Source organism: Pinus tabuliformis, chromosome 9 (assembly GCF_031772625.1).
Source record: "Pinus tabuliformis cultivar Carrire ecotype Pingquan chromosome 9, CPIR1, whole genome shotgun sequence".
NCBI classification, from domain to species: domain Eukaryota; kingdom Viridiplantae; phylum Streptophyta; class Pinopsida; order Pinales; family Pinaceae; genus Pinus; species Pinus tabuliformis.
This window is the reverse complement of record NC_142307.1, coordinates 294,890,140-294,916,181: the sequence shown is the minus strand read 5'-3', so window position 1 is coordinate 294,916,181 and position 26,042 is coordinate 294,890,140. Positions and strand designations below refer to the sequence as shown.

The following is a 26,042-nucleotide window of genomic DNA, read 5'->3' as shown; positions in this document are numbered from 1 at the left end:
AAGATCAACTTTAAATAAATCTCAATGAACCTAACAACGCTTTGGAACTTAACGCAACACATCTAGAGGTCTAGGCTAGAGACGTGTTCTCGCGTCGTAAAAACTAGTAACTATTGTTTTCATCGAAGGTTGAGTGATTCCTCCTCCTTGATACAACAAGTGCTAGCACGGAGTTGTGCTCCCATACCGTCGTGTATATATTGGGAAACCACAATAGGATTATATCCTTTATCCATAGGAAGCCGTATTTGTCGCCCTATCGGTCGCAATGCACTGAACACAACATTCGGGAAGATTGACTGTTGTACATAAGTCCTTGGTAATTTCTCTTTAATTTACCACCAAGGTGTATATTGCAGTTTTGCGATTGGTTTCGTAATCCCTCTGTCTATATTTTCCAGAGTAGTCACTTTTGTTCCTTTTTGACTCTTTAAAAGAAAAGGTCCATCTAAGAACTTGTCACTTCAGGCTCATTAAAAATCGAAGGGGACTAGAGTCATATTTAGCTTTTTCTCGACTTTTAAAAACTAAAAAATCAAAGTTGTGTCAAAGCGTCATTAAAATTAATTGAAAATGATTTGTAATAAATTTTATCATTTTTTTTCCTCTCTTGTACAAATCCCCAATCCATTGGTATTGTTCATTTTTGTTTTTGACAATATCATGCAACAGAAGGTTCAATGTGTGAACCAAACATCCAGACCAAAATATGTTCGGGTATCTATCCTCAATAATTGCTCCCGCTGCCTTACAATTAGGAGCATTATCAGTGATGACTTGGATGACATTGTATGGGCCAATACGCTCAATTGTTTCAAGCAATGCTTCTGCAATGTTGATAGCGGTCTTGAACTTGTCTGAGTAATCATGTGCAGCTAGAAAAATGGGACCACTTCGGGACACAGCAAGAACACTTATCAATGGCTTTCCTTTTACATTTGTCCATCCATCAGATACAATGGACACCCCATTGTCAGTCCAAGAACTTGTCATTTTATTCAAAGAATGTGATATTTTTGCTTTTTCATGATCAAGGCCAACTGTTCTTGCCTTGTCATACCCAGGGCTCTTGTATCCTTTAGGGGCATCATTTATGGCAGAAACCATTTCGTGCCAATAAGGTGAGCGTAGAACATTGAATGGTATCCCATTTGCATAGAGGAACCTGTAAATTTTTGAATCCACATCATTCCTACACCCCTCATCAAGGAAATCTGATATGGTTCTACGGCGTAAAGATGATGACCCTGAGCCTCCATGTCCATATCCACTGCCTTGGGAGGATGCTGAAGGAGTTCTTTGTGAGCTTTCAAAGAAACCCCTTGATCTTTTTGCTTTGTATTGGGCGTCCTCCTCTTCCTTTATGTATTTGGCTCTATCTGCTGTTGACACCGCGTCGCAAGTTCTGATTCCTATTTGTTTCTCTCCATCCCATGCCCTTTTCCCGCAAAGGTGTCTTCTCAAACGGGTGTATGAGCCTGTGAAATCAGTGTTGCAATGGGGGCAATGAAATTTAGTGGTTCCACCCCCTCTCCCTGTTTCAGGCCTCTGAACATATTTCCACAATGGAGTTTGGTCTTGTTTAGTTTTTTGACCCTCATGTTCACCCTCCACATCCTCCTCACTGGGGTTTTCACCTATTTGACTTCCTCCGGCTTCTTCATCCACCTCTTCAGTTTCAGGCCCCCTCCGTTTCCTACTCTCCACCACCATAATAACCAGAAAGGGGACCAGGAAGAGGAAAATGCCAATAAAAATGCTCAGGTCCATCGTGTTTGATGTTTGTAGGGTTTGAGTCTTGAATCTGCAAATTAATTTAGTTTATTGGGATTAATTCATTTAATTTATTAATTTAATTTAAATTAATGATCTTTAAACTCAAACAGGTAAATGAAACTAACCAAATTAACTACCTAACCAGCTAAACTAACTAAATGATTAAGTTACTTACCTCTGCAAGCTTGCTCCTCGCTCCTTGGCACTTGCTCCTCGCTCCTCAGCTCTGGCTCCTTGCTCCTCAGCTCTTGCTCCTTGCTCCTTTGCTCTCAAACTCAAGCTCAATCTCATTGAAATGATTTTGTTTTGGCCCATTGGGCTTATAAATCCAAAAAAATTAGTTTAATTTTTTGTTTTTTTCGGGTCCGCGGAATTTTTTTCCGCCGAATCGCTCCCGGAGCGTTTTTTAATGCCCGGGAGCGATCAGGGAGCGATCGCTCCCCGATCGCTCCCGGGCATTAAAAAGCGCTCCGGGAGCGCGGGAGCGATCGCTCCCTGAAGCGCTCCCTCACAGACCAGGGAGCGCAAATTTTTTTACGGGAACGCGCTCCCGAAAATCGCTCCCGTCTGGGAGCGATTTGGGGAGCGCGCTCCCGACCCGCTCCCGAGCCGCTCCCGCCCGGAGCGCGCTTCGGGAGCGGGTTCGAAGGGGGGGGGGGCGCTCCCCCGCATCACTGCAACATCCTATGTCTTGGGGGTGCTTTGGGACATGTATTGTTTGCTCAAGTCATCATAAGGCCCAATGCTCTGATGCAAGTAGGCAACGCTGCATTTGCTGAATCATCAATCTCTTTGAAAGGTCTGGGTACATGTGGATTGGGTGCCCTCAAGGTCTAGGCTACCGCGGACCTCCTTACAAAAGCAACTTAAACCCCAGTGAAAGCAACCATTCATCAGGGATTAAGATCATATGAGCATCTAAGTGGACCAAGCTTGGATGTTAAGGGCATATTAATAATTCAAACTTGGATCACCTTCCGATATCTAACTAGACCAAGTCCTGTAAAGGTGTTCCCTACCTTGATAGAGGTGGCTAACAGTGAACTCTATTAGTTGTTTCCAACCCCCAACGAGAGGTGGCATTTCCAAGGTCAGCCCCTCAATCAATAGGTGCTAGTGTAAATGCATAGCAATGGAGAGGGAATGGCTTTATGGCCAAGTGACATGGTCAAGGGGACCAACTGGTGGGGGAGTCCACATCTTGAGTGTATAGATGTAAAGGAGGGAGCAATTGTGGAGGCATGAGTTACCATGTTTGGCTTGATTTTTCCACCCCTCTAGTATGCCTTTTACTTTTTCTTGATAATGCTTTGCATTACGATGCATAGCTAAAGGGGTAGAGCTTCCTCTTTATGATGATGCATTTAATATTACCATATTAAGATGAGACATTTCATTGTTCATCTAGGTTGAGACATGCAAGGGTTCCTTTTGATATAGTGGAGCGTCATGCGCTTAGGAACCAGGTGATAGCCAAACGCGGAGGGGTAGAGTTCATGCTAGGCTTTTGCCCACACGCTATCTTATGTCCCGGCCATCTTTTGCATTTTTATTTTTCTTCTTTTTCTTTCATTGTGGCCATATTATGCTTTTTATTCTTTTAGTTCCATCAACCTCTAGGGAAATGTTTCCCAGCCCTACTCAAGCGGTGTGGACAAATAAGGTGCCACATCCCATTGAACAAATGATGAATTAGACTCGAAGAATGGAGGTGGGGTATAAAAAGGGGGCTGTAATGTGGCATGGAAGGTGTCAAGTATGGTGTGGGGGAGAATGGACATGCTATCTCAATCCGGGTTTTCCAAGTAGTGCCCTTCCTATAACCTTAAGGCCTTAAGGGAGGTCCCATTGGACTAGGGCCTCCCAGTAAGATGAGAGAACAGATTGACGGTCAAGATCAGTCAATCTTCTAGGTAATCCCTTTATCCATATTAATGCCCAAAACAAAGAAGTATAAGCACACGATTGCAAAATGATCAATGTACCTTTTGAGTAGCAGCCCACCATTCAAGTGGAAATGCTGGATGGTAAGCGGTATGTGGCTGATGTAGATGGTGGAGGCACATGGCATATTATCATCAAGAAGTGAATGTCATGAGCTGCTGGCTGGCGAGCTGTCAAATGTAGGAGAAAAGTTTCCTCCTATGGGGTTAGCCATTTAGGTGGGTAACAGGTACTAGAGTTTTTAACTGGGGAATCCATCTAACCTTTAAGAGCTGATAGTTAATAGTAAGATGTAACATCTCATTAACTTTTGTACAAATAGAATTCTTTATTTTTCAGATATCTTTTGATATATATATAACTCATAATTTTCAGCATCTTTTTTTTACAACTGTTTTGCAGTGAGGGCATAAATCAGCTGTAATAATTTGGGATTCTTTGACTGGGTCTTGTATTGCTGAGTTGAAAGCACATAAATATGGAGTTTCATGTGTGGAGTTTTCACCAAATGGTAAGTGATGATCAAGCATAATCTTATGCAATAGTGATATTCATGGATAATTTCAATACCCATTTTGAAAATAAATTGTTTTACATAAGAAAGTTCAATTCTTTTCTGTTTCAGGGAAGCATCTTTATCGGTTGGTTTTCCTCATGATGGCTTTCTTTGTCTTTGGGACTGGCGAAATGGAACATTAGCTGCTAAAACCAGATTAACCACAGCGATTTCACCAATCACGTCTGTCCATTTTTCTCTAGATGGGAATTTTTTTCTAACTGCTGGTACCAAACATCTGAAGTACTGAATGGTAGGATCACCTGCCAGTCGTCGTGTAACTGCAGGAATAGGAACCTTGGCAATTGAAGGAAAGCCTGTGAGTCTTGGTAGTGAAAGAGAAAGCTCATTTGTGTCAATATCTTCTGCATCATACATTAAAAATGCATGTGCTCCAGCAGGCCTGCCAATAGAAACACCTCAGCCCATTTATGCCTTAACAACTGCTGGTAAAGTTTAAGTCATTATAAACATTTTTTCATCATTGAAGTGATATAAATTTGAGGCAATTATCTTAACAGCAGATTTTGTTTCAACCTTGGTGAACTCATCAGGTATCCTTTGCCTTCTGCATTTTGGTGTTGCAATTACAAAATGGGTTGATTTGAAGGTATGCAGGCATTTTCATCTTCCTTGTTCACGGACTACTTTATCCTATCTTGTGATGAGTTCATGTAGAAATTTTTTCCAGGTACAACAAGGTTATGGGCTCGCTGTTTCAGAATCCCTTATTGCTTGTGCATGTAGCAATGGTGTTGTTCGCCTATTCATGCAAGAAACTCTTTTCTATGCTGGAACCTTGCCCAAGCCAGCACCACATGGGTACCATGCGGTAACTGTTGAGAAAGTTCGTTCAAGTTTCCATGTGGCTCATAACGCAGCAGGCTTTAACTTTCCAGATGCCATTGCTTGTAGCTTTTCAGCTTCCCAAAAACTTGGTGAGTTTGTGTACAAGAGAAAGGAAGCTGATACATACATCTCTTTTGGGCTTCATATTTAGCCATATCTGGTGCTTTTACTGTCTTGCAGCTGTTATATATGGAGATCACAGCCTTTATGTGTGGGATATGCATAATTTATCGAAGGTGAGATTCTAATTAGCCACAGCTTTGCTGAATTGACGGGTTGTCTATTGACTCCATTCTGAATTGGTGGTTGTGACATCTGTAAAATTTGTAGGCAGCATTAACTTTTGAAGTACTGTAAGCTGTTGTGCTGATTTTAATCTGTTTTGCAGATTACCAGGGTCTGTGCATACTTTTCGCACAATGCTTGTATATGGGATATTTCTAATCTTCTACCAAATCAAAAGCTGGAAACTAGAAACTCATTACATTCTGTGGGAGATGGCACCAGCAGAGGGTCTTTTGTGACATGTTCTGCAGACGGTACAATAAGGTTATGGGATCTTGCTTTAGGGATGGACACAAAAGAAATTCATCATGAAGCCCCTGTATTAGATTCAAAATCGACTAATATTTATTGCAAGGACACACTTGGTGTCATATATTCAGGTAAATTCCAGTTATGGGAATTCTGTTAAACCATGTTTTAGGAGTATATCTGGTGCCAAATAATTTTGACTTGATATTTTATCATACAAATAAAAGCTAGCCAGTATTGCCAGAATCTATGTTACTTCAGTTATACTGCGCTGCAAGTGCCTTTTTATTATCTATTCTAATGTCATTTTCTTAGTTGTGAATTGTGATTTGTGCAGCAGAGGCATATCATGATCAATCATTTAAAATGTTCTTAGTTGATGAAATCAGCACAGTTGAATGATGAATCCTTTTTCCTATATGTGCAGAAGAAACCCTTTATTTGGCATATCTTTACAGGGTATCTAAAGGAAAAATCCTCCTCTTGATGCCTGTTACTGCAAAATCTAACACCCTAGTGCTAGTCCATACTAGATCCCCGTTAACAATGGGATCCACCACCACTGTCACCTTAATACTAATCTCCCCTGCTGTTTTATGGGTAGACATTATCCCCACAAGGGAGGCTTCCCAGGCAGGTTTTGGAGATTAAGTAATCCAAGGATTTTCAGGCTAAATACCTTTCAAGGATTGTGCTATATAGACACTCCAAAATAATATTCAAAATGTATTCTTTGGGTGAAATGAAGTAGCAATTAAAGAACTGATGGCTCATCATAGGCCTTGGAGATTCTCAAACAAATCTCCAAATACATGCTACTTTGAATTTAATGATTTACCGAAGTATAAAATGATGGAGAATGGAGTATCAGTGCCTTGGCTTAGTAATGAATTTATGGGCATATGGAAACAGACAAGGTGCAAGTCAATGATTGAAGACATTGGATGGGGTGGGCAAGCGAGGAGGATAACTTCTCAATATAACACTAGCGACTTTCCAGAGTAGGAGATTTAATGTCAGGGAATTCAGTCTAGTTTTCTTGATGGATTCTTGATGACAAATTTTGATATGTGATGTAGCATTTATTAAGAAGACTCAAAAACCCTAGTTCAAAAAGTATAGCAAAATGGAAGGTACCTTTCACAGTAAGATTGCACCATTCATCCAAGCATCACTTTGTCATGCCAAAGAAAGCTCATCCATACGAAACATATCTTCGCCAGGACACTTTGTTGAACTTGAAATATCCAAAGCCAAACTTTTTTACAATGAAAAAATTGCATAAATTTCAGAGCGTTGTGGGATTTCTCCTCCAAAACTCCACGAGGAAATGAGATAAAGTGCACCTCTATTTATAGAGGAGGTTCTCAACTTCCCTCGTGATAAAATAATAATCTTCTGAGCTAAAATTCCTAAATTAGCCAAAGGAGGGGCAAAAAGGCCCTTTCTACAAATTAATGTAAAATGGGGTTTCTAACGCGACATGTGCAAATTTAGGGGCTCAAGACTGTCAAAAGTGACTCCTTCCTCAAACGAAGGCTTGGTGGTGAAGAATGAAACCTCCAAAGGCCCTTAAACAACATAAATTCTCATAAGCCTTCAAAGTTCAAATCTATCATCCATCAACTCCCAAGCAACCTCCAATGTGGGCACACAAGTCCCCAAGTAGCCTCTGGGGTGGGCACAAGGGCTTCCTAGTGCATACTTCAGCTCCAAGTTATCACTTGAATTGGTCATATGAACCCTATAAAAACCAATGAATTTGCTTCTCCATCGAGCAATACTCCCTGCCCTACTTTTCATCACATTAGATTAGGCTCAGCTCCACAACAAGGACTGTTTTTGGCTCCAAAAATATCCTTATTGAAAGGTACTTTAAATTAGCGGTCGACTCCTTTAATAAAACTTGTGTCAAAGTGTCCAGACAGGTTGACTCTTTTTTTAATAGTATTCCAATAGCACACATCACTCACATTAACTTACTATTTTCGACCCTCTAAATGGTCAGGCCGCTCTGCAATTTTTGGTCTGCTGTAACCTATGTAACTGGATATACCCAAATATGCCGCATGTCAGATATTTTGCATGTCGGACACAAATACATTAGTAAATGTGTTAGACATGTGCTTGGCACTATTCACACTACCTAGGATGTGCCAAACAGGTGTTTGAGATGTGCCCTCAACATGTCCCAAAATATTGACGAATGTCTTGTGAAAAAGTGGCGTGCGGCCCGTAAAATCACACTTTTCCCCTTATTCAAGCTCATTTCACTAATAGGATGGAGGTCTAAGAGGTTTTGGAGTGCAACTAAGGGTTACTATACAATGTTAGAAGGGATTCCAAGTGTTGGGTAAGTGGATTTGTCCTCTAGTTTTCAAAATTTTTCTTATAACAATCCATTTTTTTCTTTGTTTTACAAAAATCATTCCTCAATCATCAACGACAGATGGAAAAGAGATTAGGAAAGGGAGAGATGCTATCACGGATGTTGTCCCCCCTCCTTCATTTTCATTAGGGTCGTTTATTGTTCCATCTATTGGAAGTGGAGCTGCAACAACAACTTCAAATGCTAAAATAACACTAGTTTAGCAAGACAACAGGCTCAAGAGAAAATATATCCATTGTGGAAGTACGTTACAAGAGATCCAGGGGATCAAGTTAAAGGGAGGAGGGAATGTTCTTTGGACATGTAGTTTTTGCTATAGTCAAATTAAGAACACCTACGTCTGTGTAAAGGGCCATTTGTTGGGCACACTTTCTGGACTTGGAGTGTGTCTAGGAGTGAGTGCATCCAAATGAATAGAACTAGAAAGATTAGCCAATGTTGGCTTGGGGATGGAGGCAGCAACATGTAGGAAAACTAAGAATGAGGATCCTCTTTCATTCTTAGAAGAAATCATCATTGTAGCACTAGTTGTATGCTTGAATTTGTATCATCATCATGTAAATGTTTTAGTTTCTAAATTCTAAAAGAAATTGATTCTTTGTCTATATTCCATATTTATATGTTTAATTCACTAATTTGTTATGTTTTTCATCGAAATGAAAAGAACTAGAAAGATTAGCCAATGTTGGCTTGGGGATGGTGGCAGCAACATGTAGGAAAACTAAGAATGAGGATCCTCTTTCATTCTTAGAGGAAATCATCATTGTAGTACTAGTTGTATGCTTGAATTTGTATCATCATTATGTAAATGTTTTAGTTTCTAAATTCTAAAAGAATTTGACTTTTTTGTCTATATTTCATATTTATATGTTTATTTCACTAATTTGTTATGTTTTTTCATATATATATATATATATAAAAGTTCATTTTTGTATGTTTTTTTTACTAATTTGATGAAATCATACATATATACATACATGTCATCCGTGTCCCATTTTTGGGGTTCACTGTGTCTTGTGTCAAATTCTCGTATTTCTGTGTCCTCCACGTCTTGTGTCATCATGACAGGTGCTTTAGTTTAGAAATTTAAACATTGTTAACTGACTGATCACACAATCTTTTTCAAATAGTTTTCATAATTGGGGTCAAGATATTTTGATGGACGTCTTTCAGATGTAAGACATGAGCTGGTGATTTGCAAAATCAGCTTCCAAAGTGTCCTTACCAATGCTATCGGAATCAAACTTGTGATTGATCAAAAAAACCCTTTGAACCAGGAAACGGTTGGAAACAAACAAAAACAGGTTTAAAAGCTGGTCGACCAAAAAGACATAAAATAATCAAAATTTAAAGAAAAGCTTATGTATTCATGTGACTCCAAACCTTGAAATAAGCAAAAGTTAACATAACCAAAATAGCATCGAGTGCAATCCATCTCTGAACCGAAAATATATCAACAAACTGGCTCTAGATAGCCTCTAACATCCAAAAAAATCCTGCTACAACAAATACCTGCATATCATCGAATCATTGCCGATGTTGGGATCTTCATCATCAATACCACCCTATATGCATTAAAATAAGATAGAAAAAATGTAGCATGTTAAGTCAAGATTTTGTTTGAGTGATTGGTACATTTTTAATAGGAGCATGATAGAGGAGTTCGACAACCAATGCCACTAACATCAAGGGACATAGAGGGCTTGGTTCTTTTAATTAAATACTAGTTCTATACCCTTGCACATGACAAAATCCAATGGAAATATTGCAATCCCGCCAATCCTGAAGTCCTGAAAAACTTTTAAGTTTGCTAGATTTTGAGTGAGATCTAAAATTCTACTTTCTCCATATAAAATCCAATGAGGTTGGAACCACTCTCAAACATCTTGAGTCAGTTCATGGTAATGTTAAAAATTTATATATCACTTTTACTTAAAGAATTTAACATTATCATGAATTGCATAGCAATAGTACAGCCATAGGCTTGAATATTAGGCTACCTCACTCAAAAATTATTGATTTTTTTTTTAGTTGTGTTTGGAATGTCTTTCGTCACATTGTATGAAACCATCTGGTTCAGCACCAAACTGGTTGGTTCAGTGAACTGAACTGGTCATTTCCAGTTCCAAACATCGAACTGGACTGGTTTGAGATTCTTCATGATAGAATGCTTAATTGATGGCCTGCCTATCTAATATTAAGTAAAAAGTATGTCACGTCATATAGCAATAGTTCCATTGATTGCATGTGCAAGGCAACAAAAAAAAAATAGACAGACAAAATATGGTTAGTAACCATCCTGAAGCTAGAAGAGACATGGCGTTTTAATATTGTGAAACTGTTGACAGAGAATGAACGTTTTTCCTTTGACTTGCAAATGCATTGTTCTCTTTTTAGATCCAATTAGGAGCTAATGTTACAATTATAGAAACTATGTTGATATTTTCAAGTTTATTGGTTTTTGTCATTTCTATTATTAAATTTTGTTTCTTTTCCCTTCCACCATGACAAATTTGAGGGACGCTACATATTTTTCATATTCGTATTTGACTTGTATTCAGGAGTTCGACAACCAATGCCACTAACATCAAGGTACATAGAGGGCTTGGTTCTTTTAATTAAATACTAGTTCAATACCCTTGCATATGACAAAATACCTGGAACCCAATACCTGGAACCCAATGCTTGATGAGGGCATCGGTTTTGTACATATACGACGGTGTTTGTAGCTTTGGCCCATAGAAACTTTGGAAGTCTTTGATCATGGAGCATAGCACGGAGAGATTCCACAATCATATGCTTCTTCCTTTTTGCCACACCATTCTGCTCTGGAGTATATGGTGCAGTAGTCTCCTTCTTAATGCCAGTCTCTTTGCAGAAGTCATGGAACTCATTGGATTCATGTTCAGTCCCATTATTAGTCCTTAGGGTCTTGATCTTCTTTTCGATTTGATTCTTGATCAAGGCTTTGAAGTGTCGAAACCAGGAGAACACTTCATCCTTCTTTTTCAAGAAATATATCCAAGTCTTGCGAGAATAATCATCTGTAAAGGTGAGGTAATATAAATATCCTCCCAAGGAGTTCACAGGCATCATACCGGATATGTCTGAGTGAACCAACTGCAATATATCAGAGGTCTTGCTTTGGCTTGAGGGGAATTGTCCCCCTTTGAGCTTCCCTTCGGCACATCCTGGACATACACCTTCTTGCTCTAATCTGAACTCAGGCATCCCAGTTACCATTTTTCTTACATCAGGTAGAGCTTTTTAATGAAGGTGAGCAAACCTTCGATGCCATAGTTCGGACTGAAGAGATGTGTCACAAGTCATGACACCCAACGGACTTCCTCCGACTTGATATAATGAATCAACTCGAAATCCAAGAGTAAAAGCATCTTTAAAGTTATTTTTCCATACACGTACCTTGCCACCTTGTAGCCTTTGTCTTCCATTGTCGAAATGGACACCAGGTTCTTTTTGAGATCAGGTACATATAATACATCTTGTAAGTGGATGGTATTGCCCTGATTCAATTGAAGAGTGACATTCCCTACGCCTTTCATGGGATATTTTGAATTGTCTCCAAGAACAATTTCCAGGTTGGTTTCTTTCTTTACCAGATTATAGAGAGCTTCTTTGTAACCAGTGAAGTGCCTTGAGGCACCACTATCCATAAGCCAATTTCCCAGTGAGTCCGGGGGAGCAGTGGTAGATAGAGTAGCTGGTAGATAATATTCATCTTGCTTATTGTCAACAGTGTTAGATTCATACTTGGAATTTCTTGCCTTCTTAAATGGTTGTCCTCTTCCTTGATTTTCAACACTCCTTTTGCCCCGACCATTTGACCTGCCATTTCTTTGATTGCCTTGAGAGGGATTTTGATCATCATCCCAGTGTGAGTTCCTTTTATCAGGACACTCCCTTGCATAATGACCTGGTTTATTGCAATGGTAACATCATCCTTTTCTTACACCCTTTGGTCCAACCTTTCCTTTGGATTAAGCCTCGGAATTGTTTCTTCTTTTAGCATGAGAAGAAAATGCAGCGTGATGACCTTTAAGTGTGGGCATTTCTTGTTCTTCCATCCTTGCTTCTTGTTGAATGCATCTTGCCATTAATTCCTCAAATCTAGGAATTACATTATTGTTGAGGAGAGTAGTCCTGAATATATACCATTCAGATGGTAGTCCTCCAAGAGTTGTGAGTGCCATTTCCCTGTCAGGTATTACTTCCCCAATAGATAGGAGATCGTTCTAATATGCTTTCATATTTTCATCTTTGCCCTTCCTAATTTCCTTTAGCTTATTTCTAAGAAATAGGACTTGATTTGCATCATTAACTTTTAATAAACTCACCAGTCTATCGTAGATTTCCTTGGAGGTGTTCAACTTAGAAACATAGGCCACCAAGCGTTTGTCGATAGAGTCCCGGATGATCTTCTTTGCTTTGACTTCTCCCTTGGTCCATTTGTTCCGGGCAGCAGTGGATGCATTTGATGGAGGCTCAACAACTCCTCCTCTCACATGGTCCAACACTTCTTGTTCTTCTAATGTTAGATCGAGAGACATATTCCATCCGTGGTAGTCAGACTTCTCACGGAGTTTGTCTTCAGCAGGGAAGAGTGTCGAGGACCCCATAGTTCTTTTTAGATAGCCTTGCCAACCTTCTCTTTGGTGATTGCTCTTTCTTTTTGTAAATCAGTAGAAGTATATTAGATCACAAAATTACATAAAATACAAAAGGTCTATATAACTAGACAAAACAGAGTGCTACAGGCTAGATCGACCAAAAACAACTGTGCACAGGGCCTTAACGATCAGTAGGCCCGCGGCTTAAGAACTGAGCAACCCAGACAGAAACTTGACATGCTAAGATTGATATATAAAAGAGGCTAACCACGCAGGGCTGCCAGACAAAACTAGATTCAAAATTGACATAAAGGCCTAAGAAAGCTCGTCGCAAAAAGATAGTAGCAGACATTAAAAGGAAAATACCTAGCAGAGGGTGGCTATTAGCTAGAGAAGAGCAGACTGCGTCGAAGATCTCCCTAATCCATTTCCGCGAAGTCCTGATTGGTAGCACTTGGACCGGCTGCTTCATTATCGTTATCAACATTTGGAGCCTTCCGAGAGTTATGGTACTTGACAGTGGAGGTTTTGAGATCTTCCTCTGGCACTTCAACAACAATATTAAGCCCCTGACGAATGGAGAGCTTAAAGAGCCGAGTGAAAGCGCCCAGACTCTGGGAAAGCATTCTGAGTTCCTCCGTGAGAGCCTTCATATTGACTTCCAATGAGTCCAGCCTTGCAGAATTCTTGGCTGAGGCCAGAGAAGTGGCATATTAAGCATCTTTAAGGGCCGCTCCCTGCATGCTGAGAGCTTTGGCTAGCATGGTTTTCATGCGCCAAGCTTCACTCTGAGTTCTTAGGAATTGAGTGGCTCTAGTTGCTGGAGTACCCGGGTCTGAGAGCCAATCAGTTTCCTCCCCGATGGTATTAATATCCAACCCCTCCTAGGCTTCATTCACCTTAGCTTCGATTTCTTCAATTTTCTTTTTACCCCTTGCAGAGACAGAGGTCTCGTAAGCCTCCCGGGCTTTCTTTAACTCCCTGGTAGCTGTTGCATTGCGACTAAATCTATTCGTCATAGTGCTGTTGCAGGTATCGGCGGGAACTAAACAAGCTTTTGAAAACCAGACAGTTCACACAGGGCTTAGCTCTATGAGATAGGTATGGCCGGTTAAAACATTTATATTGATCTTCGTATTTATGATTGAAGGTGCCATGTGATGGTTCATGATTCCCATCGGAGCCTCCGTAATTCCTTGGTTTCTGACAAAATTAATCCCCATTAGGTCCCTGATTGTCTTTCCATGATCATGGACGATTGCATCCGTGTTGCCACGCTTATGGCTGCTAAAAATGGACCACGTGTCCTTTGCTGAGCTGTACTTCATCTGATGTACATTCCTGTGAGAGATCTTCCTCCCCTTTCGATGTGAGTGATAGGATCTCCCCTTGCAGTGCCATTTCCAGGCATAATGACTTGGGGAGTGATCATTTATGGCTGTCCTCATGAGTCATTGAAGAGTGGTACCATGAGTGCCGCTCAGCCCTTCCTCCATGCTCGTAATGTCTTGCCTAGAAAGTTGTAAACACTTGGCCTGAAGCTCCTCACATGCTAGGTCTTGCCAACAGGTGTTCGGGTAGTTATTTCGCTGATTGACCCCGTAGTTAGCCAAGCAATTCGCCATAGCATTTGCAGTGCGTCTTACCGCCTACAAAATAATACCATCGAGACCTAAAAGATGCTTTGCAATGAGCTCTGTAACTTTGGCAAGTCTCCAATGCTTTGTCACCTTTTTGGGTCGTGACCTATTTTGCAATTTCCTTGCTGCGTTGATTGCCAGTTGAGAGTTCCCTTCAACAACAGTAGACCCTTTGCCCAAACGAATTAGGATCTGGAGTCCTTGCTCTAACGCTGCAAATTCAGCCTCATTGTTGGTAGCCTCCCCCATAGATTGACTGAAGATATGAAGAATTTCACCCCTGTTATTGCGAAGAACACCTCCTAGTCCTACAGGGCCAGGGTTGCCCCGAGAGGTGCCATCAAAATTCAACCTGTGAAATCCCGGTTGAGGAGGTTGCCAGGAGGTTAAAGAGGGAGCTTGATGAGGATGCTACGTAGGAGAAATGGGACAGGTAGTTGTAGCTATTCCAAACACCTGCATAATTTGTTTATCATTAATAGACAGCTCGGTCTCCTGTTCATCTTTACCTCTGGTAAGAGTTGTTTCCCGCATGTTTTGCAGGATATTTGTTTTAATAATCTCTATTGATCTTGATTCTTCTTGAAAAGCTCTTCTGTTTCTTTCTTTCCAAGTTGACAAAACTATGAAACTAGGGGTGAGTTTCCATAGAGTGTTGACTGTTTCACACTTGGAATAATTGGTTCTCCAATTTGCTATGCTGTCCTGTATAGAGTCTCTGGTTCTATTCGTTAATTTAAAAATTGCCTCCATCCAATCCCATAGTCTATTGGTCCACTCACAGTTATTGAGGTGATTCATCGATTCCTCTTCTTTATTATAGAGGGGGCATCAAGAGGGACCTGTGAATCCTTTTTTCCTTAGGTTTTCCCAGGTAAGGGTTCTACGGTGTATTAGGAGCCATAGGAAGGTTTTAATCTTCGGCCAAATGTTTGCATCCCAGACATTGTTGTGCTAGTTTACTTTTCCTTCCTGATCCCTTTCTTCTATGTAAGATCTGTTCTCCTTTAGGGTGAAAGTGCCCTCATCAAATTTGCCCCATCTCAATTGATCTTCATCCTGAGAGCAGTGGATTTTCCTTTTATCTAGACATGCTTGTAGGGATAAAAGCTGGTTATCCATACCTTCTGACTGAAGGGTGTCGTCTAAGACCCATTGTCTCCATTGTTGGTTCGCAATGTCGGTCTTCCTGTAATGGTTCACTGTTAGCTTTCCTTGTTCCTGGTGCCTTTGCTGAATGGGAAGATAATTAGGGCATTCAAGTTTGGGTAGTTGCTGCCAAGCATCCTCCCAAAAAAGAGCTATGTGATTGTTACGGATCTCCCAAAAGCCGTGCTCCTGTATGATGCTTCAATTGGCTCTAGCAAGGTTTGAGATTGGGGAGCCTGCTGGAGGTTATGTGATTCTAATAAGATTCTGAGGGCTGCAATTATCAGCATACTTGGCTTTCTAGAGCTTGGCCCAGGGTGTTTGTGGTTCTTTAACCCATCTCCACCATAGTTTGGCTCCACAGGCTTTGTTGGTAGTGTTCGGGTCTTGAAGTCCTAAACCTCCCAAGATCCTGGGTTTGCAAATTTTCTCCCAAGCTACTAAATTCCATTTCTGCTTCTCATAGTTGCCAGACCATAGGAAAGATTTTTGAATATGTCTCATCTTCTTGAGGACTCCTTCGGGGGCCGGAAGAATGGAGAGCATGTATTGAGGGATGGCCTGAAGGATAGATTTAGTGAGGACAAGGCGGCCAGCAAAGTTAAAGGGCTCTGTTGGTCCAATGCTTGCTTCGATTCTCGAGATTGGAGAGCAGATTCTCCCATTGGATCTTTTGCCAAGGTTTGTCAGTAAGAGGAATTCCTAGGGTATTTAGAAGGGAGGTTTTGCCTTTTGAAACCGAGGATTGCAGAGAGAATTTTCTGGATAGCTAAGTGGGTGTTGAAAAAGAAAATGGAGGATTTGGTTAGATTAAGGTCGATACCTGAGGCTTTACTGAAGCGACTGAGAATGGCTTTGACACCTTGAGCCTCCCGAATCGTGGGGGTTCCATGGAGCATGGTATCATCTACAAACTGCTGGTGGATGGTAGCAGGGCAGAAGGGCAAGGGTTGGAGACCCTGTATTATGTTTTTCTCCTTCGCACTTTAATGATACGACTTAGGTCTTCCATCAAAATAACAAAGAGAAAAGGGGATATGGGATCCCCCTGACGAATACCTCTAGTGGGAGCAAAAGGTAGGGTGGGAGCTCCATTAACAAGGATGGAGAATCTGGGGGATTTGATTAGGGCTAGAATCCAGTTAATCCAGCGATTAGCAAGTCCGAAGGCTGCTAATATAGCTTCCAGGTATCTCCAACTGACTTTGTCATAGGATTTTGAGAGGTCCAGTTGCATGATCATGCCAACTTTTTTCCGGGATTGGATAGGATGAACCATTTCCTGAGCTAGCAATACATTGTCCATTATTTGTCTTCCCTCCACATAGCCAGATTGCTTTTCTTATATTATCCAAGGAAGAATTGGTTTCAGTCTGTTGGCCATTACTTTGGAGATGATCTTGTAGAGAACGTTGCATAATGTTATCGGGCGAAACTTTGAGGGGGTGTTGGCTTCCTCCTCTTTGGGGATAAGGGCAATGAAAGTTGAGTTAAGGTATTTGAGGATGGAAGAAGATTGCCGGGAGTCTTCCACCACCTCCCAAACTTCCATGCGAACTATTTCCCAACAAGCTTTATAAAAATCGATGGTAAAGCCATCCTGCCCTGGTGCCTTTCCATTAGGCATTTCTTTGACTGCTTCTTCCACCTCTTCCATGATAACTGGGCGATCTAAAACTTTATTTTGATCCTCTGTTATGAGCCGTGGTATGGAGGTCATGATATCTCTTATAGCTGCTTCCCTGTTAACATTTGGTTCCAAAGCGATCTGGCTAAAGTGATTTATGAGGAGGGAGTAGATTTCCTAATGAGTTTGGAGGGGAGTGCCATGTTCATCCTTCAGTCGGGTGATTTTGTTGGCACACCTGTAATCAATAGCTGAGTGATGGAAGAACTTTGTTTTCTTCTCTCCTCCTTTGAGCCATTGGGTACGGGATTTTTGTTTCCAAAGTGTTTCTTCTTGTTGGCATCTTGCATGCCACTTCTGCATGAGTATCTGCTCTGTGTTGATTGCATCCTGGGTGATGTCCCCTTGGAGCCATTCCTTGTGGATCTGTTCTAACTTTTCCTCCAGGGTTTTCTTGTCTTTGAATATATTATCGAAGACCTCTTGGTTCCAGGCCCTTAATCGAGCTTTGATGTGCTTTAGCTTGGCTTGGAGTCCGTACATTTTGGTTCCCCTGGTATCCAGCGGCTCATGCCACCAGTGTTTTATTTTGGAAATGAAATCTGGATGGCTTAGCCAAAACTTCTCAAACCTAAAGGGTTTGTTCCTCGGAGTGCCATGGATGGCCACGTCCATGGTGATAGGCCAGTGATCAGAGCCTCCACTAGGTAGAATATCCGAGTCCAGTGTTACCTTCAAAGAGAATGTCTTCTGTTATTAGAAATCTATCAAGTCTAGAGGCAATATGCCAATCTCCTCCCCTTTTGTTATTCCAGGTATATAAGCCATTCTTGGGGATAATATCTACAAGATTCGCTGTTCTGATAAAGTTGTTGAATGCATCCGCATCTCGACTTAGCATTCTGATACCTCCTTTCTTTTCAGTTAGTGAGGTTATCATGTTAAAATCTCCTCCATAAATTGTTTTAGCCGAGGGATACCTGTGCTGCATTTTGGAGAGACGATCTAACATTGCCGGTTTGTCCTCTAGTTTCTGGGGGCTGTAAACATTAGTGCAGAGATAAGTGTCTAAATTACCTATGATTTGAACTTCCAGGGAAATGGACGATCTGGAGGCCTCTGCAGAAATGAGATGAAGTGCTTGAGGATTCCAGAGAGTGGCCAGGCCTCCCTCCATTCCATTCCTTTCCACCTCTATGTAGTCCATTCTTTTGCCGATATTTCTACTTATTCCTTTCATTACCTGGCTGGAACATTTTGTTTCTTGCAAAAAGATCATATCAGGCTTCTCATTAATGACTTTTTTCCTTAGTAATCTTTGTTTCTTTTGGTTATTTATCCCTCTAGCATTCCATGAAAGTATTTTCATAATTAACAGAGTTTTTAGGAGGTGAGCGTGAAGGCCTCAAGGGCTTTCATCTTACCTGAGTTGAGGAGCATTTGACCTAATTCTTGAAGTGCCTCATTGTTTGTCCTTCGACCCGTCTTTTTCCTGTGTTTGGGATTGATGTTGGTTTGATGCAATCCGAGGGTTCTAACTACCAGACCTTTTGTTGCGCCAAAGCTTCTTTTTTGCATGTTCAATTCTGCATCTTGCCTAGCTAGGAATAGTGAGTTACTCTGTCCACCTCCTCCTCAGGGATATGTTCCATGCCTTTCTTCTTCCATTGCTCTACCATGTTTAGTGGATCCATACCTTCTCGTTCTAGAATGTCGCTTAGATCCATGTCCTCTATTCCCATTTCGTTGGCTATCATTTCCGAGGCTTCCTTTAGTTCTTTTGTTGGTGCCAGAAATTGTGGTATGTCATTTGAAGGGATTGGATCAAGATCCTAGGAAATTTGTGCGGTAATGTTATGGATATCCCACAATAGCTGGCTCTTGGGGGCCCTCCTCTGCCTCCGTGTCTGATCCCAACACCTCGAAGGCATTGACTGTGCTTTTAATGGAGGTGCTATCCTTAGGTTGCTATTTCCTGTTGGCTTGCTGTCTACCAGGAGGTCGGATGAACACATCCCTATTCTTTCCTGAGTTTTCCTTGGGTTTCTCGATTGGTTTGTTCATAGGGCATTCCTTAAACAAGTGTCCATGTTCATGGCATTTCCGACATCGAGAGGGGATTTTTTCATGGTCTATAGCTTGAAAGAATACTTCATCTCTGAATTCTAACCACAAACCTTCATGAAGAGCACCTGAAACATCCATCTCGACACATATTTTAGCACAAGAGGTATACCTTTTTTGCAGTGTTGCCTCCGAAGCTTTTTTGAAGGTTCCCAGCTTGTTGCCTACCTGTTCCAGCGCTGCGGGTCTCTAATAGTCAATGGGGAGAGAGAATAGGCGAATCCAGACAGGTACATGCTTGAAGGTCTCCTGTTCTGGTGCAAAGTTGGGTTTCCACAGTCTCATATATAGTCTTGCTGAGGCAAAAAAGTATGGTCCTCCACCGAAGATGCAATCCTTATCGTCCAGATTTGTGAAGACAATCGTGAAGAAACCCTTGGCTCCCAGGTGAAGCCTAACGTCCCCTTTCGGCTTCCATTGTTGTTTGATCCACAAGCATAGGGCTCTTTTCGTAGGCCAGAAGCCCATAAACTTACAGATCACCGCATGTACTGGCATATGATCTCTGTAAGCTTGCATTTCAAGGTCAGATATTATCACTCGTAGGTTTTCTGTAGTTTTGGGCTTACAACGCCCCCGGTTCTCCTGTTTTTTGGTTCTCACTTCAGATCCTTCCTGATCTGTTCCGTGCTGGGGCAAAGCTTCAGTGTTCCCCGGTTCTTTGTTCTTATCCTCTGTTTCTTTTGGTAGCCGTTCTGGATGAGGGTTTCCCTTGTCGTCTCCTTCTGGGTTATTGATGTCATGGGTACGTGTTTGGCTTTGGGTTACCTTGGGCTGCTTACCTATTTTTCCTTTTTTGCTTTGCCCCTCCTTACCTTCCTTTTCAAAAATCTGCACCCCTTCTAGTGGTGCCTTTCCCTTGTTCATCATTGCCTGCTTGTAAGATGGGGCCCCATCGGACCCCGTACTTCTCATGTGTTGGGCCAGAGCCTGCCCTCGCCTGCGAAGTTCTGCACCTCTGGCTCTACCCTCCGCCAGAGTTTGTGACAGTGTTCACAGACCGATCAGAGTTTGCTTCAAACCCTAGCACCGAGAGCTCCAGTGAATCACGTAAGTTTTATTCTTTGGTGATTGCTCTTGCTCTTGCGCTTGCTTGGGCTTTGTCTTCACCTCAGCTCTGATACCATGTTGAATTATGGTATGTTCTATGCTAAGAGCAGTTTACTTATCTTTCTTTTATTATCCATAGATTAACAATCACATGTACATAAAGTGAAGTGCAGATAGAACATTTCAACGATCAACAGAAAACAAGCCAAGACAAGAGACACAAGATGTGGCGGCTAGCTAGGGACAAACCCCAATATGGGGAAACCATTTGATCTAATTTTCTTTTATCTTCAATAATTCAGCAGAGAGAAATAGTACAAAAATTTGATTTATATCAGCAGCAGCAAAACCTAGATCAACCCTAAACTAGGGCAGTCAATATTTGTCAAATTGGAGGTCGGATCACCTTGATTCCTGTGCCAAAAATTGCGGCTTTCCAAGGAGGATCAGCCACACCAAACTCATAGTCAAAGAGGAGCCCACGCTGGTCAAAATACCTTTCTGCAGCTTCAGCCTTTAAAAATCTGCGTCCTTCTTTTCACATGTGTGAGAGAGAGAGTCTTTCTGTGCAGGAGAGAGAAGAGACTCTTTTTCTGCGCAGGAGAGAGAGAGAGATGTGATGAGAAGTGAGTGTACAAATGAGGAGAATGCTCCTTGTATTTATATGCAAAACGTTGGGGTTGAATAGACATGAGTGTTGGGCTTTTGAGCCTACAGAAGTTGCTGGCCGACTTTGACAATTTGTCCATAATCAAAATAAATTCATATCTTCATAAATACTTGTCGGAATCAGATGATCTTTAGATCGATCCTACACCTCTCGACGAGAGGAATCTAGGAAAAATATCAACATCCACAAATAAGGTGACCTACATGAAGTTTGGCCATAGTTGCCAATTTTAACACCGGTCGACAAGGTTTTCATGTTTGGTCACTAGTTTGGTTCCGATAACATTGGTTTAATATGGGGGAAGGAGAATAAAGAGAGCGATGACATGATCAAAGCTCCAAAGAGATAAAGGCCTAGAATTTGATAACTGATTATGTTTTATTCATCATACTGTCCATTTTTTGTGTTTGCCTCCAATTTGAACAAGAAGTAATATCCACTCATCAATTGATCAAACTTGAAAGTGAATGAATGTTCAAGGAAGAGATTGCTGTTAGTTATATACAATAAATGATGTTGAACTGACGGTGAGTTTTGAAACTTGCTGGCATTCTGTATTCGCATTTCAATACCACTCTTTCTTGAAAGGGAATGTATGTTGGCAGCTCTCTTTTTACGATCAAATTTTAAGACTCCTTACTGTTCGTACAATCTTTGTAGCTTTGTTTATTTTTTCTTGTATGGGTGCTATTCTGCTTTCGTTCCTTATAGAATCTGCTAAGCAACTAAAAAATAGAAGTTAAGAATCTGCAATTTGGATTTTTGATTGGAATACTTTTGGCTGATACATCTTTGTTTGTGTTAAATTTGCCTTCCATTACTGCTTAAGCTGTTTACATGTCATATCCAACTGTATAATCGATTGTCCCATAGGATAACCTGACCAATGAGTGTTTTCAGGCTGTCAGATAACCAAAAAATAACACAAGGCAATACTGGTTGCCCTGAGGGCCAACTATATACCCTATCACTTTCTGTATAGGTGGTTACATTACTTAATATAACACTAAAGAGGCTTCATTTGTACATAGAATGAGCAGTGACCAGACATAATTATAGTCAACTGATCTTTATCCAAATTTCCTCTTCATTTATCACCAGGCTTCTCCTACCTTTCAAGAGCCACATCTGTCGTGGGAAGATTGCCTTGAGTTGAGATTGCCAAGCAGGCATTTCATAGATCTTATGGCAGGTCTTGAGACCAATAGGCCTCCCAGAGAGGTCGTCCAATACCCAAGCCCCTGTTTGCCAGCATGTCGGCTAATTTATTGCCACTTTGCCGAACATACATTAGTGAAGGGCCCTTAATCCGATTCAGGAGCGAGGCTACCCTTGGAATGCACCCTTCTATTCTCCAACTACCAGAGATTTTCGATATTGGAGTTCCATTTTGGACTTTTTTCAAAATTGAAATGATAAGCTGTGACTCACCCTCAATTATAATCTGCTGAAATTTCAGTTTGAGTGCTATTATGAACCCCTGTTCCAGACCCCATAATTCTGCCACATTATTCGTGGTGTTGCCCAACCTGCCCATGAATAACTATAAAATGCTCCCTCTTTCATTTCTGAAGGCACCACCAAAGTTGTCCGGTCCTGGATCACCGTTTGACGCCCCATCGAAATTCAGCTTGACGAATCTGAGTGGGGTAGGTGACTAGAATGCTGGACTGCTAGCTTTTAAGGGAGGAGCCTCCCAATTCGTTACACTTTTTCTTCGTTCTAGGCCTAGGCGAGACAAGATCATCTTCTCAGGGATGGAACAGTCCCAGTCTTGATTGCTCCAAGGATAAAGAGTAATGGTTTCCTGAAGCATGCTTAACATTGAGTCCCATACCTTTCCTATCTCAAGAGATTTATTTCTAAAGATGTGATTATTTCTCTTTTCAAATGGCCCAGGCGGTGAATCTTGGGATTAAGAGCCAAGCTTTATTGCGAATTCCATTGGTGATGGAAGGGCTTGACCAATTCACTATGGTTTCAATGTCACTCGTTGATGTGGGAAAATTGCTCCCAAAGTCTTCATGTAGCCTGCACCATAGGTTCGAGGCAAAGTCGTAGTCAATGAAGAGATGATTCTGGTCTTCTCCTTGATTGAGGCATAAGACACATATGGAGGGTCTTGAGAAACCTCTTCGTTGAATCTTATCCCATGTTAGTGTTCTCTGCTTAAGAAGCATCCAGAGAAATAAAGTAATTTTTGGCTGATGTTTTAGATTCCATAGATGCTTCCAACGTGAGTCCTCTTCACTCTGTCGAGTTCTCATTAAGATATGACTGTGAAAATTCCTAAACCTGGAATCCCTATTGCAGCAAACTGATGTTACTCCTACTTGTTAATCCATACAAGTTATTTACTGTGTTTTATGGTAAATATTGAAGTAAATACAACTGCAACATTCACTATTTAAAATAATATGCCAAAACAAGAAACTGAATAGGAAAAAGATACAACACAATGACACAGATATTTTTGGACAAATGTCCCTGGAAAAACCCAGTGTGGGGAAACCGGTGCAACAGATCTGAGGGTTTTACTATTATGTAGTAGTAATTTTTGAATACGAACTCTGGATGCCTTGCTAGCTATCTAGTACAGAGAATATCACTCGACAGAAGAAATTAGTGAGATGACCTCACTCTACACTGCAAGTCTCGACTGATTCGACCACTGAAACAACGAGTCCCTGGCTTCCTTTGCGCTCTCCCGACGCAATCACTACATGGGCCTGCATCATTGCCTCTGAGGAATTGCGTCACTTCCTCTATTTGATCGATTTACTCTCAGGAGCCTCGACTTCAGCCCTCTCGACTCAGAACATCGAACTCCCAACTAAATTTCAGACTTCTGCATGGAAGACACTGCACTGCTCTGCGTGAGCCCTTCGTGGCTCTACGTCACCCTCACTGGGTACCACGCTGCCTTCTCTGCGTCTTTCTCTACCTCTCTGCTGTGTATTCTTGGCTCAGGAGAAGATTCTTGTTATGAATAAAATATATAGGAAATAATGTAAATGGCAATAATCATAAATAATTATTAGCTAATTAGTAATTAGGTTGAAGAGGCATGTCTAAATGAGACATGACTCCCCATGAAGAGACACCTTCTTGTTATATAAGCAAGCCTCTCACTCTCATTGTATCATCATTCTTATTCACACATTTAATATATAATATTTGTATTATCATGGATATCTTTATATTCCAAGTCTTCTGGAGTAATTAATTTATAGAAGGAACTTTGTTGGCTTCATTTGGTATTAGAGCAATTCGATCCTTTGGCCGCTTCACCGCTGTACAAAGCTCGTTTTCTGATCCAGGTTTTTGGCTATCGAAATTTGTCAACTTCATTGCCATTGAAGTGTTTCACTACAAATTTTTTTGGAGGGTGTCCAATTCGCTAGTTGGCCTTTGGCCATTAAAAAACAAATTAGAATAAAAAAGAGGATATATTAAAAAAAATTGAAAAGAAAAATTATAAAACAAAAAAAATATTTCAAAAAATAATAATAATTATATGTTAAAAAATTTAAAATTAAAAAGTAAAAAAAATTAAAATAAAGAAAAGATATTTAAAAAAAAGAGAGCTATATATAAAAAAATGAGAAAAATAAAAATAAAAATAAAACCGAGTTATATATATAAACAAAAAAATATATATATATCAAAATTGTGTTGGGGTTTAATGTGACCGTCAACATACTGAAACCACATCTGATAGCTGCCAAAGCTACGACACGTAAAGCTGCATAGCCACCACCAGACGTCACCCAACAGAACATTGCCATTAAACCAAGCGATCCTCGACCACCCACTGCAATCGGTCAAGTCACCTGCCATTCCATCAAGTGATGCATAGCCTCCATTGAAACTACTGTTGCAATCAACAACCTTCCTTAAAATCTTTGTCAAAAATACTTATGGAGTCCTCGCAGTCGCAACCCAAATCCACACCACCGCCATGTCCACTCTCTTCATGCTCCGCTAGCAATCGTTCCCATACAGGTTGAATACCTCCACTGCACAGTCGACAACAACGAATAACCCTCTTCGTTGTGCTGATCAATTGCTAATACAGCCGTACAATTGTGCCACCAATTGATCCGTCGTGCTCTTTTCATACGACCACTGGTCCACTCTCCGCCACCCTCGCAGTCACCACTAATCTTCGCCCTGTCCACCGTATCACTGCATCGCTGCCGCAAGTGTTTTCCACTGCCACCCTAGGACTTCCACCATCGTGCTCTATTCCGTTAACCAACATATCAGCAAATTTTGCATGAGATTTAATAACAGTTTATTCATGTGCAATTAACATATATGTGCAGTTAATTCAAATTGCAACATTCGTATAAATCATCCACTGTCGTCGAGGGCATGACTAGTCGCGATTTATTGTGACCATTGATACGAGTGTTTTTAATTTGATTAACATTCAAAGTATACGAAACAAACATTAAAAATATAAAGGCATTATTAAAATAACAAAAAGTGATTATATATTTGAAGGAAAAAAGGATTTTCATTTCATGAAAAGTATACCCTAAGTACAACAGAAGAGGGGTATAAAGGAAGTTATTTTAAATTGTCATCTATAAAAGGGAAAATTATAAAGTAAAAAAATTCAAGGAGTTATTATACTAAAAAAAAAGTGTTTTGAAAAATAAATATATAAATATTTTAAAGGACCTTCAGAACTAAAAATTGTGGCAAAGGATATTAAAATTCACAAAAGACCAAGTCTTTAGGTTCCCAAAGTACTAGCGAGGTGACTGAAGGAAAAAAATGGAGCCTAATTTAGAAACGAACGAATAAAGATTTCCAGAAACTAAATATAACTATGCCTCGGTGTTATTTAGAATTAAAGGGTCTATTGTGGGAAAATATGTTACTATTGTTATCTCGCCAGCCGAAAATAAAAATTATATAAAACCTAAAATCGCAAACCAATTAGTGATTCTCGAGTCAAATATAATTGAAAATTTTGATTGTTTTAACAACAATATATATGACATAACACAATTACAATTAAACGTTGGAGATTATACATTCATATCATAGTTCTCAGTTCAAACTCTATGGAGCGATCAAGGTGACATTAGTTTA

The 26,042-nt window shown here is 40.6% G+C and overlaps 1 protein-coding gene across 7 annotated transcripts in view; it reads left to right on the top strand.

Annotated features, from left to right (window-relative positions):
- The first annotated feature begins 4,111 nt into the window (after positions 1-4,111).
- LOC149148360 (uncharacterized) overlaps positions 4,112-26,042 on the top strand; it is a 151,938-nt gene continuing 130,007 nt past the window's right edge. For all 7 annotated transcript variants that reach the window (XR_016262328.1, XR_016262329.1, XM_089438501.1 and 4 more), the window contains exons 1-7: positions 4,112-4,231; positions 4,346-4,459; positions 4,547-4,725; positions 4,831-4,886; positions 4,968-5,214; positions 5,306-5,361; positions 5,514-5,790. Coding sequence is in view for 5 of the 7 variants with exons in the window: in XM_089438501.1 (XP_089294627.1) it covers positions 4,209-4,231; positions 4,346-4,459; positions 4,547-4,725; positions 4,831-4,886; positions 4,968-5,214; positions 5,306-5,361; positions 5,514-5,790 (952 nt within the window). In the remaining 2 variants the exon portion in view is untranslated. The remainder of the gene's footprint in view (positions 4,232-4,345; positions 4,460-4,546; positions 4,726-4,830; positions 4,887-4,967; positions 5,215-5,305; positions 5,362-5,513; positions 5,791-26,042) is intronic.